Source organism: Oryctolagus cuniculus, chromosome 1, assembly GCF_964237555.1.
Source record: "Oryctolagus cuniculus chromosome 1, mOryCun1.1, whole genome shotgun sequence".
NCBI lineage: Eukaryota > Metazoa > Chordata > Mammalia > Lagomorpha > Leporidae > Oryctolagus > Oryctolagus cuniculus.
The window spans coordinates 128,320,334-128,335,854 of record NC_091432.1 but is presented as its reverse complement, the minus strand read 5'-3'; the positions used below and the strand labels follow the sequence as shown (position 1 = coordinate 128,335,854).

General features: G+C 45.5%; 2 protein-coding genes across 6 annotated transcripts in view; one reads left to right on the top strand and one right to left on the bottom strand.

Annotated features, from left to right (window-relative positions):
• Positions 1-2,476, top strand: part of NCAPD3 (non-SMC condensin II complex subunit D3) — a 72,409-nt gene extending 69,933 nt beyond the window's left edge. For both annotated transcript variants that reach the window (XM_051834481.2, XM_051834480.2), the window contains 3 exons: positions 1,235-1,309; positions 1,391-1,451; positions 1,543-2,476. In XM_051834481.2, coding sequence (XP_051690441.1) covers positions 1,235-1,309; positions 1,391-1,451; positions 1,543-1,651 — 245 coding nt within the window. In that variant the 3' untranslated portion in view covers positions 1,652-2,476. The remainder of the gene's footprint in view (positions 1-1,234; positions 1,310-1,390; positions 1,452-1,542) is intronic.
• JAM3 (junctional adhesion molecule 3) overlaps positions 1-15,521 on the bottom strand; it is a 159,633-nt gene that overhangs the window by 67,292 nt on the left and 76,820 nt on the right. For 3 of the 4 annotated variants that reach the window (XM_070048397.1, XM_070048394.1, XM_008248363.4), the window contains 7 exons: positions 14,712-14,777; positions 13,484-13,597; positions 9,118-9,270; positions 8,575-8,777; positions 7,566-7,665; positions 5,993-6,122; positions 5,851-5,905 (listed from right to left, as the gene is read on the bottom strand). In XM_070048397.1, coding sequence (XP_069904498.1) covers positions 5,851-5,905; positions 5,993-6,122; positions 7,566-7,665; positions 8,575-8,777; positions 9,118-9,270; positions 13,484-13,597; positions 14,712-14,777 — 821 coding nt within the window. Of the gene's footprint in view, positions 1-3,112; positions 5,600-5,850; positions 5,906-5,992; positions 6,123-7,565; positions 7,666-8,574; positions 8,778-9,117; positions 9,271-13,483; positions 13,598-14,711; positions 14,778-15,521 lie in introns of those variants that run through there. The other variant, XM_008248362.4, reaches the window with a different exon arrangement.

The window sequence follows — 15,521 nt, the reverse complement described above, 5'->3', positions numbered from 1 at the left end:
TCTCGGGGCCAGCTCAGAGGACAGAGTTTAGCTGTGCTTGAGAGGTGCCTGAGCAGGGCAGGTGCTGTACCAGCGACACCAGGCATGCAGCCAGTAAGGCAGCCCAGCGGTCACTAACTCATCAGCACTTACCTCGTACCAGGTCCTGCACTGAGCACTTTACACAACCTCCCTAGAAGGTGGGTAGGTCTTGGTTCCCATGTCAGCAGTGAAGCAACTTAAGGGCCCCAGAGGCAGAAGTCACACCATCTGCTTGTCTGTGCTCTCCTGCCTCCTAAGGGGGACTGGAAGAGGAGTGGCCCTGGTGGGGTGGGGAGCACTGTGAGGGATTAAGGGTGACGGGTGAGATGAGCACAGTGAGGTGGAGCACGGTGATGGGATGAAGGGAAACTGAGAAGACTGAATTGACAGGACTTGGTCACTGATCTCACGTGGAGGAATGGCTAGCGATGCCTGGTATTTCTAGCATGGCCGGGCCATTTACTGGCTAGGAACACAGAAGGAACATGCAGGGGCTGCCACTGTGGCATAGTAGGCTAAGCCTCCACCTGAGATGCCAGCATCCCATATGGGTGCCAGTTCGTGTCCCAGCTGCTCCTTTTCCAATCCAGCTCTCTGCTTTATGGCTTGGGAAAGCAGTAGAAGATGACCTAAGGTTTTGGGCTCCTACACCCTCATGGGAGACCTGGCTTCTTGTCAGCCCAGCTCCAGCCATTGCGGCCATTTGGAGAGTGAAGCAACAGATGGAAGACCTTTCTCTCCGTCTTTCCCTCTGTCTGTAACTCTGCCTCTTAAATAAAATCTTGGAAAAAAATAAAAACAGAAGGAGGAGGAATAATCTGAGTGGTGAGGTAGCCGCAGAGAGTTCAGGGGAGGTGCAGTAGGAAGTGTAGCGCTGGCTCCGAGAGGCATCTGAGCTGGAGGAGGGGCTAGTCAAGGCAGACACCAGTGCAGGCGGAAGGCCAAACAGGTGAGCAGTGGATGCTCCGAGGCCAGCAGAGCAAACTGAAGAGGACTGGTCAGCGGGGCTCAGGTGAAGGGAGAGTGCCTGGCTGGAAGGAGCCTTCAGCCCTGTGAAGTATGAAGTCCTGGGTCAAGTTGAGGTCTGAGCACTCAGATGCTACGTAGGGAATGCAGGAAACCCAGAGCAGACTCTTTGACCTGCTTGCTCAGCTGACTGTGGATGTCTTCTGCCAGCTTCTTATTAACTGTGGTGTTTCTCCCCTTTCCCCAGAGACCATCAATGATGTCACCTTTGGAGCAGGGGTCAGCTACATAGGGACACCACGGACTCCTTTTTCAGCCAAAGGCAAGTTCTGCCTCTCTGTCCGTTAGGCTAGCTGCCTTTGCGTGTTCTGGGAAGCTGAGTTTGTGCTTGATTTCCTTTCAGAGAAAGCTGAAACACAGAGCCACGGAAATGACATTTTGTGTTTATCATTGCCGGACAAACCGTAAGTCTACTCGAGTTCCTTTTGAGGTAGATGTTCTCATCAGGTTTTTTTTCCCTCTTAGTGCCAGAGTGTGTGTCTTTTAATTCTCCAGGCCTCCACAGCCTCAGCAGTGGAATGTGCAGTCTCCAGCCAGGAATAAAGACAACCCACCCCCCAGCAGGAGGTCCCAGCGAAAGACACCCCTGAAAACAGCCAACTGAAGCCTGCTCCAGAAGTGCCAGGAAGGCAAGAGTTTGAGGAGACTTTTTCTTTTCTCCTCTTCTCTCCCCTTTTCTATTACGTACAAACCATCGCGGATCATCTCTGTGGGCCAGTGGGCCGAGCCCCACATCCAGGACCCAGCCACAAGCTCGGCCCAGCCTGCCAGCAGTCGTCCCCACACATGGGGCCTTTCACGTTGCAGGTAACAGAACTGCTCATGTCATCCATGAATTCCACACACATGTGTACCTAGCACCTTGGCGATGCAGGCCAGCTTGTGTGCGTGATGGCAGCACAGCAGCGGTCGGGAACAGTGGAGAAACACGGGTGTCTCATGCATGTGGGCAGGCAGATGGACTGCCTCCTGCCTGCCTCAAGTGGTGCTTCACTAGGTAACCCCAAAGCTTGTCCTTGGATGCCGCCATTCTCTAATGGCTCACCTGTGCTTAGCTGGCAGACCTTTTGTATTTCTTTTAATGAAATGAATTGTGTGGTTAAAAATTTGTAAAATAATAGAGAAACACCACATTTAGATTTTCTTATCCTAAACTTCAACTATTTTATATTATAACTTTACTCTATTTGAAAAGTGTCAAGTCCATTCCTATTAAGCCATAATCTAGTTTTTAAAAAACACAACTCAAGAACTGCAGCTTTCTTGTATATGTCAAGCTTCTGTTAGCTTGTTTGAATTCCTTATAGTACATATTTTCCCAGAGTTAATAACAAAATTTTGACTGTAATATTTTTTCTATTATTTATAATTGCAGATTTTTAAGAAGTGTACAGTTTTCTGAAATAAATAAAGGTTAAACATAAATCCAGCATTCAGTAGGACCTTCCTTTATTTAGGACAGGGTTTCTGTTGCTTGTCATTTTAATTTTATACGCAGTATTCAAGAAGAATGAAACTAATGTTGGGAAAATGACTTCATTTGTCTTTAGGGTTGTGTCCCTGTTCTCACACAGCTGTTTGTCTCCTAACTGCACTCTTACCGGTACATAAATGCAGTTCCTGCTTACGAAAACCAGCGTCATATCCCTTAGGCTGGGCAGCACTGACACAGATTTGTGTGCGGCTCTGCTGAGAACTGCCAGGGGTTGAGGGGAGGGAATGATGAGAGGACCAGTAAGTAAACTTGGAACAGTGTTTGACCAGGAATGGCCAGAAAGAAATGTTTGTTCATATCTTTTAATCCCAGTATTACAGAAACAATAGTATGAAGTTACTATTTCTGCATGTTTGGGGATAGGATGCCATTGTGCTCCATAACCATGGCTTTCCCAGGTGTGCACTGAGACACATGTGGACTCGTCACTCTTGTGTGAACAATCATGCCAAGTCCAGTTCTGCTTTCCCTGTAGACAATGGTAGGATGAGACCAGTCTCAGTACTCTACTCCTAACAAAATGCCAGCAAGAGGCAGTAAACCCAACATAAGAACAAACAAGAAAGAAAGTATGGAGCAGACATTGATTTATTTAAAGCTTTTATAAATGAGTTTTAACAAATACCAAATTATAGGTGTGTTAGTACAAGTCTGTAACATCTATGTACAGCAACATCTACACCAAAAGCCAGAAGCACCGCCTGTTCAGGCCTTGAGCCTTCAATTCACATTCACATCTTAAAAATACTTGAGGGCTCCTGCTCTGTCTACAGTTTCACAGTAACAGGCAACTGCTTCCCCAACTCCACACCTTAATGCTGTCTCCTCTGACAGATCCAGCTCCCATGGCACCGGGGTAGATGGTTGGGGTGTAGGAAGGGAGGCAACAGGCCACCCCATCTTACGACAGCCGAGAAGGGAGCAGAGTGTTAAGCCCCAAGAAGTAGACTGGGGAGCTATCCCCTCCTACCAAGAGGAGGTGAAGATGAAGGGACAGTCTTAACTCTAAGCAGGCGAGACAGCAATGCAAAAGAAGACAGGTACCACGGAGGAATTGTTGCCTACGACTTCTGCAAAATATCCCGTAACAAAGTATGTCACATAACTTACAAAGGAAAGTCAACAAAAGGCTCAAGTAAAAAAACTGTCAAAGTACAAAAAAATTAAGACACTGAAAGTTGAATCACAAGGTGACTATGTTTTTCTACATAAAAACCATCCTTTAGGCACACAATGGAATTAGATGTTCCTTTTGAGAAACTCCTTGCTTCAAACCCCTTCACATCATGAGTGTAGCCCAGCGGTGTCTCTGAGGCTAAGAACATCTGCTCTTGAAGAACAAAGGCTTTGGATGATGTTTTTAATGTCCCCCACAAAGTGAGCACTGTCTTGGGCAGATAAAATATTTTAAATCAAAATTAGAAAACTGCTTTTGATTCAGGCGTGTGCTGTCCTCGCCATCAGGCTTTTTACCCTGGCTGTACTGCCCGACATGCTTCAGAAGGCTGGGCTGGCTGCTGCCACACAATGCTTTATTGTGAGCAGACGGAGAACCTGTGGTGCCGGGCGCTTTCTTCATGGCAAAGAGGAACGGTGGGATTCCTCTGTAAAAATACTGCAGTGGACAAACTTGATTTCAAAACTGCCCTTGGCCCTGGACAACCTCATTGAACTACACAAATAATTAAAATGAACTTTAGAAATGGCAGTAACTGCTTTGTTTTGTGAGCCGTCCATAGCCATAAAAAGGTCTGTCACGAGAACCCAAAGGCTGGGATGCCACAAGTGCTCCAGGACGCGTGCATACCACCGTGGAGGCGAAGGGTCCAGCACCTCAGGGGTTGTAAAGATGGAAGGGGGCGGGGGGCATCCTGGCTGTGACTCACCCTGGGAGGTGAACAGAGTGGTCTCTACGTGGACACCTGAAGGCTTCCGGGGGTCTTGGGGAGAGGCAGTTCAAAGCTAACCTGAGAGCTCCTTAGGTTTGCTTGGACAGACAGATTTCAATACTGCTAGATGAGAATTTTTCAAAGGTTTCCTAAGTAACAACCATCTGATGTACAGATGTCCTAAGTTCTCTTATGAAAAATGCTAAACCTTATGTGGCAAAAGGAATGTTCCAGTAAGCTTTCTTGAGAGGAGTCCTTGGATAAAATACTCTTAATTACTGATATTTTCCAATTCAACACTATTTGCTTGGAACTTCTACATTAAATTGACCTTTGTTTAAAAAAATAGGTTAACATTGTATGACAATATATTTACAGTTTAAATAGAAATTTTCTTCAATAATCAAAATACATCTTTAGCAGAAATTTAGAATGTAAAATTTTATAAAATAAACGAGACCCATAAAAAAGCATATTTCCGTACCATTTCTGACTTAGCCTATGACAGAGGTTTTGCTTCAATGCTGACACCCTCTTGGACATGCAGGGTTCCCCAGATTAGAAGACCCCTCTTCCAGCAAGGATTTACCTTCCTGATTTTTGGTTGTTTTTATAAAATGCTGATCCAAAAAGATTTTCCAAGATGGCTACTACAACAGTAACCACCAGAGCCTTTAGGAACACAGTGTGGGGGGCCTGTTGGCAGTGGAACAAGGCTGTCATGTGAGCCTTTTTCTGGGTTCACAGATGCAAATGTGGGCTGAGGGCAGTCACACAGCTGCCTTGTCACCTCCCATGGGCCCATCTGGCTGCTTGACAGCCAATGACAATACACTGGCTTCACAGAGCCTGTGCCTGAGAGCTGCTGTGATCACCCTAATAGGCGTGGGAATCCAAGTCGGTGTGTTCATTCTGTTTCCTTGTGGTTACCATGCCCATCTTGAGGAAAAATCTTTTATTCGTGTGGCTTGTTAAAAGAGTAAGAAAGGAGTAGCGGTCAACTTTGGCCAAAACAAAAAGCTTCTGCATGAGTGTCAAGCTCTGTCCTGGTGCACTCAGCAGGTTCACGGCTGCCCCGGACAGGAGATTCTAGTAGAGGTATTTGCACTGCTTTCAGCCACACGGCCAGGTTTCAGATCACAAATGATGACTTGTGCCTGAAGTCACCCTGCAAAGCCAATACAGATTAACAGCCAAGAGACCCCAGGGGCAGTGAGAAACAGAAAAACTAGCAAACTAAATGTGGGCCAAACGTGTCCTGGAGACTGAGCCATACTAAAAGCAAGTGTGAATCCCATTAGTGTGTGCATGCCACCGTGAAGGACTGAGGAGTGCAGGGTGTACACAGGAACTCAAAGATCTCCCTATGGGGCCCACTTGGTTTCCCGGCTGGGCATACCTGGACTTCCAGCTACTTACCTCTTCGTCTGTCCTGATATAGTTAACTCCATCTGACTTCCCTGGGGTCTTGTAACTGTGGACAGAAGGGGGCAATTCAGTGGCCTCATGCTCTGATCAAGGCTAGCTTGGGCTTAGATTTTTTCAGGCAAGGCGGGCTCACCTCTCTCCATCCTGCCTGTTGTTGATGAAGTAGCCACGTCTGTATGCACAGCAGATGCCCAGCGTTATCAGGGCCAGGACAGCAAGGACAACCAGAACACCCCCAATGATGCCAGCGATGTTGAGGTCATCTGAGAAGGAAGTTGAGGGACAAGATGACACATACCAGCTGTTCCTTAGGAAGACTTGAGCCCTCAGCCCCTTCCCCCGCCCTCCCAGACTCAGCCCTCTACCCACCCCAGCCAACCAGAGCAAACTGAGGGCACTAAGAGCTTTCTTCATCTAGAACACCATAACCCTGACTGAAGGGGTGAAAAGAACAGAGGCTGACAGTTCAAATGCACTGACACTGCATTCTGTGTTACAAAGGGCTTGGTAATATATAGAAAAATTTAAAATCCTCTGGCTAAATGCCCAAGACTGTTACTAATGGGAGAAATGGTTACATTGTATGGACAAGTTTAGGTGCCAGGAATCCAAAGTGAGTAAAAATTAATTTCCAGGATCTCACTTTCTTGTGAATTATTTGAAAGACGAAAGCTAGTTCCCAAGACTGGGAAGAAGCTCCTGGATTCATCCTGGCCCAGCCCTGGCTGTTGTGGCCATCTGGGGAGTGAAACAGTGGATGGAAGATTTTTCTGTCTCTTCCTCTCTGTAACTCTGTATTTCAAATAAATAAATAAATCTTAAAAAAAAAAAAAAAACTAGGAGAGACCTTGCCCTTCTACTGCACTGGCCCCCTAGCCTCCCACCTGCAGGCCTCTTAGAGGAAAGTCCCTGGGAGTCCTTTATCATTTCTACATGCTGGGCGATGCACTTCCCTGTGAGAGCACTGGTGGCTGTTTCCTTTATGCACATAAGAATGCAGGGAATTTATCAACAAAAGTCAGTTAATTTGAAAACTCAAAATTCTCCATTACTCTAGTATGCTGGTTCTCAAATGTGAGTGAGTCCTTGAAAATCAACTTGGAATTTGTATTTAAAATGTCAGTTCCAGTTCCATCTCTAAAGATACAATAGGTCTGGAGAAAACTCAGGAATTTTCCTTCAGGAGAAAATGACTCTAGTGTAGGGTTTCCCTACCAGGAATGCTTATTTTACAGAGACATTTCCAGGAGACATCTGGGATGGGCCCAGACTTTATCATCAGGTAACTCTAGGAAACACTGCTGTGGGTGGTTACAAATAGGAAGGAAAAAGAGAACGGAAAGCACCAGGAGTGAGGAGGTGCGCCTATACGTTCTCTCCCCTCAGCATCCACTCTGGAGCCAGGTTTCTGGAGGCCTTGCACAACCACGTGTTTGATAATTCCATCGATTACCAAGGAACCGGAATTTATTAACTCACTGAATGCTACGTGACTGGCCATGTCTCCAACACCAGAAGACCTGGGAAGTCTTTCTTGGGAACCTGCTTGTCTAGACTCATCCTGTCTTCCCCAGTGCGTTCCAGCCAGCTCCAGGAGAAAGCTGACCCAAGGGAGACAGCTGTCCAACCTGATGGTCTAATACTCAATATTGAATGTCTTATCCACTCTCTAGTCTTTGATGAAATCTTTTCAAAAAGTGACTCACAGACTTCCATCTCCTGCTCCTCACACCTGGCTGAGCCGGCATCATTGGAGGCAATACAGAAATACTGCCCGGAGTCCTCCTTGTGAACAGCGCTGAACACCTGTTCCAGGAAATAAGGAAATAAACAGACCAATCAACAAGGTAGACCTAAGGGGACAACAGAGTCCCCACTGCGCCCGAGTCCAGAAAGCAGCCAGTCTGCTCGTTTGGTTCTGGTCTGCCTGTGGCTCCCCAGGCACTGTCGCAGTTCTTCCCTGACACCCTAAGAGCTTCCAACCATAACCTCCCCTGTGTATCTGAAGAGACAAAGCTGGCAACATCCAGAACAACAGGCCAGAGAGTGGTCTGATCATGACTGCTCATCAGGCAATATTTTGACAAAACAAGTATCAAGGATCCTATTACAATCTGCCTGATGTTTGACTCCATGCAGACCACAGACCAAAGGCACTTGCCAAGGAGAACGAGACTGCTGGAGCTGTCTGGTGGTGAGCCTGTCTCTGCTAGCACAGGACCATCCTGTCCCATCACCCAAACCCTCACCACCTCAGGGTTCTGACAGAAATGTCAGGTTTCATCCATAAATACTTCAATATACGTCTCTAAAAGTTAAGAACTTTTAAAAACCATAACCACAATTCCATGATGCTGCTGCAAGCAATTAATTGCTTAATATGATCAAAGAAACAGCCAACAAAATTTCCCTAGTTGTCCCGTACTGCTTTTACAGCTGATTATCCAAATCACAACGCTGGCAACGTCTGTTGGTAACATTTAATGTCCCTCCGCAGTCTCTTCTCACCTCCAGGTTCCCTTGCTTTATTGCACCCCCTTTAGAACCTACTTGCCTATAAGGGCAAAAAGGGGCTTTTTTTTCTGTAGAATCTCCAACATTTTCAGTTCCTGTCTTACAAAGTAGTTCCATTGTCTCTCCTAATTGCTCTTTCAGCAGTAACCATCCCTGGCCCCAAGACACATCTCCATCATCACCTCTTAGAAGATATCTTACCAGGGTGCCGGTTTCAGAGTTTAAGAGAAAAGAGGAATTTCGAAATCTGGGATTGACCCTGGAGTCCGTCGGCAGTGGCATATCATTACGGTACCAGCTGTAGTAGGGCCGGGGAAAGCCCTCACTCTCCTGGCAGTGCAGTGTCGCAGTCTTGCCAACGGGGACCGCCTTGGGTACTCTGCAGACAGGGGTTACTGGCTTCACTGTAGGAAATACATGGATTGGTGTTTAAAATTGAAGCAACATGGCTCTACCCCTGTCAAAACCCACAGTGAGCTGGGTCCAAAGACAAGAAAGCCAGCTGAGCTGCCCTTGCACCACGGTTATGTGGCAGGTGCCTCCTGGAGATGGTGAGGAAGTGGCAGGAGCACCACTTCCCACCCCAAATTAGGCAAAGCCTCAAAACTTCCCCCCTCCCAGTCATGCTTCCCTCAGAGATACAGCTCTGGAAGGAAAGAAATCAAAATCCTTCTCTTTGATTCCACAGATGGAGACTCGTGAAGCCTGAAAGAGGTGGAAATGTTTACCTTCACGTGCTCCTACCTTGCACAATTAACTCAATGGTAATCTCATCAATTTCTTTGCGGTCATTTCGAGCAACAACTTCACAGCGGTAAAGGGCTGAGTCTTTCCGAGTCACATTCCAGATCTTCAGGGAAGTCTGCCCCAGGACTTCCGCACGACCTGCCAAGTCTCCTACAGAGAAGATGATACAGGGCACCAAAAACTCTAAGGCTCTCTTTGCCACTTGAGGGTGGTTTCTGGGGCCAGAATTTGATACAGAGTAAGGAGGCTGCAGACTGGTTTGTTTCTTTATACCATGTAACAGAAATGAGTGCCCTGAGGACTGCAATCATGACTCTCCTATTTGTAACCCAGGCACCAAAAATAGTACCAGGTGTTTGAGGAGCTCTCAATGAGTGTGTCTTGCTAAAGCTAGGATCCTCATCTCTTTTCTATCACTCTCAAGAGAGATTCCCCATTCCAATAAAATAAACAAGATAAAAAAAGAAAAAGGAATAAAACCCTTGGCTTTCCATAAATGATGCTTTTCCACATGCAAAACAAGGTAGTTGAATCTCTACTTCATTTTCTGTATAATTAAGAGTTATGAACTGTTAGTAAAAAGCAGGCATAAATCTTCATGACCTTAGATTAAGCAATGGTTTCTTAGATATGACATCAACAGCACAAGCACCCAAAAAAAGTAGTTAAAATAGACTTCATCAAAACTAAAAGGTTGTGTTTCAAAGGACGCCAGCAGGAGAAAAGGCAATGTACAGGACCGCAGAAGTGTTTCCAAGTCTATTTGACAAAGGACTAGTATCTACAATGTAGCAGTATTAAGAATTTACAATTCAACAATGGACAAGTGAGTTTAAAACTGGGCAGAAGATCCAAAAAGGCATTTCTCCATAGAAACACACAAATGGCCAATCTATACATGAGAAGATGCTCAACAGGTCAGTCAACAGGAAATGCACATCAAACCACGGGGAGCACCTCTTCATATCAACTAGGACTGCCAGAAAAAGTCAGACAATAGCAAGTATTGCTAAGGATGTCAGGAAGTACACTGCTGGTAGGGACATGAAATGGTAAAGCTGCCTTTGGAAAAGTTTGTCAGCTTCTTAAAAAAAAATGAAACATACAACTATCACATGACCTAGAAACTTCTGGTCACTTCTCCCAGAGAACTGAGAACTTACATTCACACAAAAACTTGTACATGAATGTGCACAGCAGCATTACTGGTAATAGCCAAAAAATGGAAACAACCCAAATGCCCATCAACTGGTATAATTACAATGCAGTATTACTCAGCCATAAAGGACATTACAGATGCTACCACATGATGAACCTTGAACACATTATGCTAAGTGAAAGAAGACAACCATAGAAGACTGTAAGACTTCATTTGTATGAAGTGTCCAGAACAGGTAAGTCCATCAAGCAAATAGACCAAGGGCTGCCAGAGGCTGTGGGGCACAGGGAGTGACTGCTAACGGGCATGGGGTTTCCTTTTGGGCTAATGAAAAGCTTATAGGCCGGCGCCGCGGCTCAATAGGCTAATCCTCCACCTAGCGGCGCCGGCACACCGGGTTCTAGTCCCGGTCGGGGTGCCGGATTCTGTCCCAGTTGCCCCTCTTCCAGGCCAGCTCTCTGCTGTGGCCCGGGAAGGCAGTGGAGGATGGCCCAAGTGCTTGGGCCCTGCACCCCATGGGAGACCAGGAGAAGTACCTGGCTTCTACCTACATATCAGTGCAGTGCACCGGCCGCAGCGCGCCAGCCGTGGCGGCCATTGGAGGGTGAACCAACGGCAAAGGAAGACCTTTCTCTCTGTCTCTCTCTCTCACTATCCACTCTGCCTGTCAAAAAAAAAAAAAAAAAAAAGCTTCTGGAAGTGATAGTGCTGATGGCTATACAACCATGTGAATATACTAACAACACTAAATTGTGCAGTTAAAAGAAATACTTATGCTATATGAATTATATCTCGATTTTTAAAAATTTAGGGCATGAGTGCTGTGGCATGCAACCTGCTTCTTGGGCTGCTTGCAACCCGTATCAAAGTGTGTATTCAATTTTCTGCTGCTCCACTTCTGACCCAGCCTCCTGCTGATAGATCCTGGGAGGCAGCAGATGACGACTCAGTGCTTGGGGTCCTGCCACCCATGTGGGGGACCCAGATGGAGTTCTGGACTCCTGGCTTTGGCCTGCCTGGCCTTCCCCTGGCTATTGTGGGTATTTGGGAAGTGAACACCAGTAGATGCAAGATGTATTTCTCTTTCTCTGACTTACAAGCAGATGAAAATTAAAATATACCTAAAATTAAAAGTATGTAAAATATGTTTAGAAATGCATATATATATGTATATATGTATGTGTGTGTGTGTGTGTATATATATATATATATATATAACATATAAAACAAGAATGGGCACAAATAGACACTGTAACCTTCAAAGAAGCATAAGGAACCTGAACAACAACAAATAGAGGAACAAGTTAAGAGAGTAAAATTGCACAAAAAAGCAGAAACTATTATTAAACCTGACAACTGGTGACAAAGACTTGTGTGAAGGATTTATCCAAATACAACAAAATCAAAAAATGCTTAAGATAAAGGACAAATGTTTCACGGACACTGGCTAATTAAAGGTTATTATACAGCTATAATTAGCAGGGTATTTGTATTCTACCTCGTAATAAAATACTAAGTAAAAATTCAGCCAGGTGTTTTGTGTCCTCCAATGGTGCAGGGGCATATCCTCGTTTGTCCCCAGAGTCTTCTGTGCATGAATCCTCCTCCTTGGACTCCCACACCCCTACAGCTCAGTGTAATGTATGTGATTCCCAGAAGGAGAAAGTCCTCTAGAGAATCTCTCACTTGGGGTTGACATTGTGGTTGATGTAGGGCGTAAAGCCACAACCTGCAACGTCAGCATCCCTTATGTGTACTGGTCTGTGTCCCACCTGCTCCACTTCCAATCCAGCTCCCTGCTAATGGCCTGGGAAGAGCAATGGAGGATGGCCCAAGTACTTGGGCTCCTGCCACACATGTGGGAACGAAAAGCAGTTCCTTGCTCCTAGCTTCGGCTTGGCCCAGTGCTGACCACTGCAGCCGCCTGGGGAGTGAACCAGTGGATGGAAGATCGCTCTCTGTCTCTGTCTCTCCCCCTCTCTCCCCTCTCCCTGTGTAACTCTGACTTTCAAATAAATAAATTAATTAAAAGAATCCCTCACTTGGTTTCTATGATGATGTAAACTGCCTGCGTAACACTTAGCAGGATCAGCCTGGGTGGCCAAACAACACTGATTTGTCTTCTGAGAGAGAAGTCAGCCTGAAACTCCTGAGGACACTGAGAATCCAAAGCAGAAAGACCTCAGTTTATCTTGTTTCCATACCACCTTCCTCTCTGAACTCTCAGCTTCTTGCAAACTCTGAAGGCACCCAACTTACAACCTGTCTTGGTACCTCCTGTTTACAACTCCTACTCTCTATACCCTGACACCCCCCACCCCAAGGAACAGCCACGCCCTAGCAATTCTCCCCTTGCATCTCTCTCCACAGCCTGCACCTTATCTTGGGCCACTGTCAGCAACCTCCAGGGTTTGGCAAAAGAACTCTAGGTCCCTTACTGCAAGTCATGTCCATCTCCAACTCTTCTCTTCAAAGCAACCACCTCAATTTTCTAAAGCAGAGATGGAACTTGTCATTACCCACTGTCCACGCTCCCTGGCACTCAGTGCTGCCCAGCTAGCCAGGTGGGCCTCCCTGCCACATCTCCAGTCTCATGTCCCCTGGCTCTCTAACCAAGCCCCAGCTGCAGCAGAAAATCCGCAATTCTTCCCAGCAGTTAAGTTCTCTGACTTCTGCATCTTTACACACAACATTCTTTCTTGTCCAACATCTTCCTCCATGCTCCCCTTATCACTCTAGATACCACCTCCACCACTTCCTGTCATCCTAGGGCACCCTGTGCCAGTGGCCCTGGGGTGAGGTCCTGCTGTTGTGTTGGACACAGTGAGCAGCTCAGTAAACACTTTGTCTCTTTGCTGCTCACATGACACTCTTGATTAACTCACATCATTCATGTCACGCTGCATAAAATGGCCTAGGAAAATGCTGACTTTTGATTCCTCAAAAAGATGAGTTGTGAACAGATTAGAAGTCTAACCAATGAAAGGGACAGTTGTAGAAGCTAGGTGACAGGTACAGAGGCTCAGCGTACCATTCTCATCACTTTTGTGTATGTTCAAAATTTTCCAAAATAAATGTTTTAAAAACCAAAATAGTCATGGCTACAGGTGCAGATTAGCAGTCTGAAGTAAGTTTCTGGCCATTGTGTATTCCTGGGCCTTGTGGACAAAGGAGTAATCAGCTGACAGTACTATTGGATCATACCCTGAATTTTGTTGTCAAAAAATACGTATGCGGTTTGGTCCCCTTGAATTTTCTTCCATTCAATCCTGGGGTCATTTGTCTGTGAATCCGTAATGATACAAGACAGTTCCACACCTAATGAGCAAAGAGGGGGAAAAAGAACTCTCTGTGAATATGGAACACTTAACATGTTAGCTTGCACACAGATTCTGTAGGCTTTCTCTAGTTTAAGAGGGACTTTTCATGCAAATTATAAACCTAGCCACCTCCAGACTCCATGAGACTTTGCAAAAAGATGAATTTTTGCTAAAAAAATACAAAATTAGCAAGATTTATACTACATAAAGTACACCTTCCTTTAAATATCTTTCTTGTATAAAGTAGTCCTCTCATATCTCCAGTTTTGCTTTCCGCAGTTTCAGTTACTTAAAATCAACTGTGGTTCAAAAGTCATAAATGAGAAATTCCAGAAATAAACAAGTCATAAGTTTTAATCTGTTGCAATGAATAGCAGTGTGACGGGATCTCACTCTATCTCACTCTGACCAGGTTGTGTATCATCTCCTTGTGCAGCATATCCACTCTGTATGTACTACCCAATTCTCAGTCACTTAGGTGCCATCTTGGTTACCAGATTGACTGTTGTGATAATGTAGTGCTTATGTTTAAGTAACCCTTCCATAGAGACCAACACCACATCTCAGTGCCTATGTCATGCACCTTACTTTCCCTCCTAAGACAGACACTGTATCATCTCACCAGGATGAGTACAGTGCAACAGTGTGTTTTGAGAGACAAAGATCACATAACTTTTATTACAGTATACTGTTATAATTGTACTGTTTTATTTTCTCTGTCAGTCTCTTACTGTGCCTACTTTTATCAATTAAATGTTATCATAGGTATAGGAAAAAGACATGGTATCCAGAGGGTTTGGTCCTGTGCATGGTTTCAGGCATCCTATTGGAGTCTTAGAACACACCCCACACGGAAAGACACACTACTGTATAAGAAGTTTCTTTGTTGTATACACAAAGCTAGGCAGGAACCATTAGGTTAGCCAGTATAAAACCCACACAGAGCTCACTACTGGCCCACAGATGTGATGCTTCCTTGACACCCAAGCACTGTCCAGGAGCCACTCCTGTATCTCCTTGCACAACACAGACACATGTCCAGAGTCTGCTGTAAGACCACCAGATGTCCATTAGATGGTGCTCCTTCTCCTCACTGTTTTTGTTGCACTTACTCTCAAATTCTTGTACCACTGGGTTTCGGTTGCTGGATTTGAGGTTTACAGCTCCTATCAAGCAGCCTGAAAGGAAAAACAAAAGTAAAATCAGACACCATACATCTCTGGAACACCTGGGAAACTCTGGTTTTTTTGAGGTCAGATTTTTCCTTCCTATGCAGGTCAACCACAGAGGATAGGAAAATGCTGTATTCCAAACAAAACATGTGGGGTACAGCAAGCTGACTTCCTTGTCTCCCAATCTGACTGTCACTAGAAGGACCCAGGAGAAGAACAGCGTTCTGAGAATTCACTCTCCCCAATCCCAGAACAAAGTCCTCTACAGTGGATGGAAAATCCTCAGTCATTACTGCTTCAAATAGTTCTTTTGTTCCCTTCTTCTCTTCTTAGTACTAGCATTATACAAACTCATATATTACACACTATGTAGCTGTTCCACAGTTCTTGGACATTCTGTTCCTTTTCTTGGGAAGTATGAGGTCACAGAAATAAGAAAATAAGTTAAGACCTTATAATCACAAGAGAACACAGAAGGGTCTGGCATTTTGGTGTAACAGGTTGCGCTGCCGCCTGCAGCAACAGCATCCCATATGGGCACCAGTTCAAGCCCTGGGTGCTCCACTTCCAATCCAGCTCCCTGTTAATGCACCTAAGAAAGCAACAGAGGATAGGCTGAATCCTTGGGTCCCTGCACCCATGTGGGAGAACCAGAGGAAGCTCCTGGCTTCATCCTGGCCCAGGCCCAGCTGTTGTGGCCATCTGGGGAGTAAACTAGCAGATGGAAGATCTGTATGTGTATATCTCCCT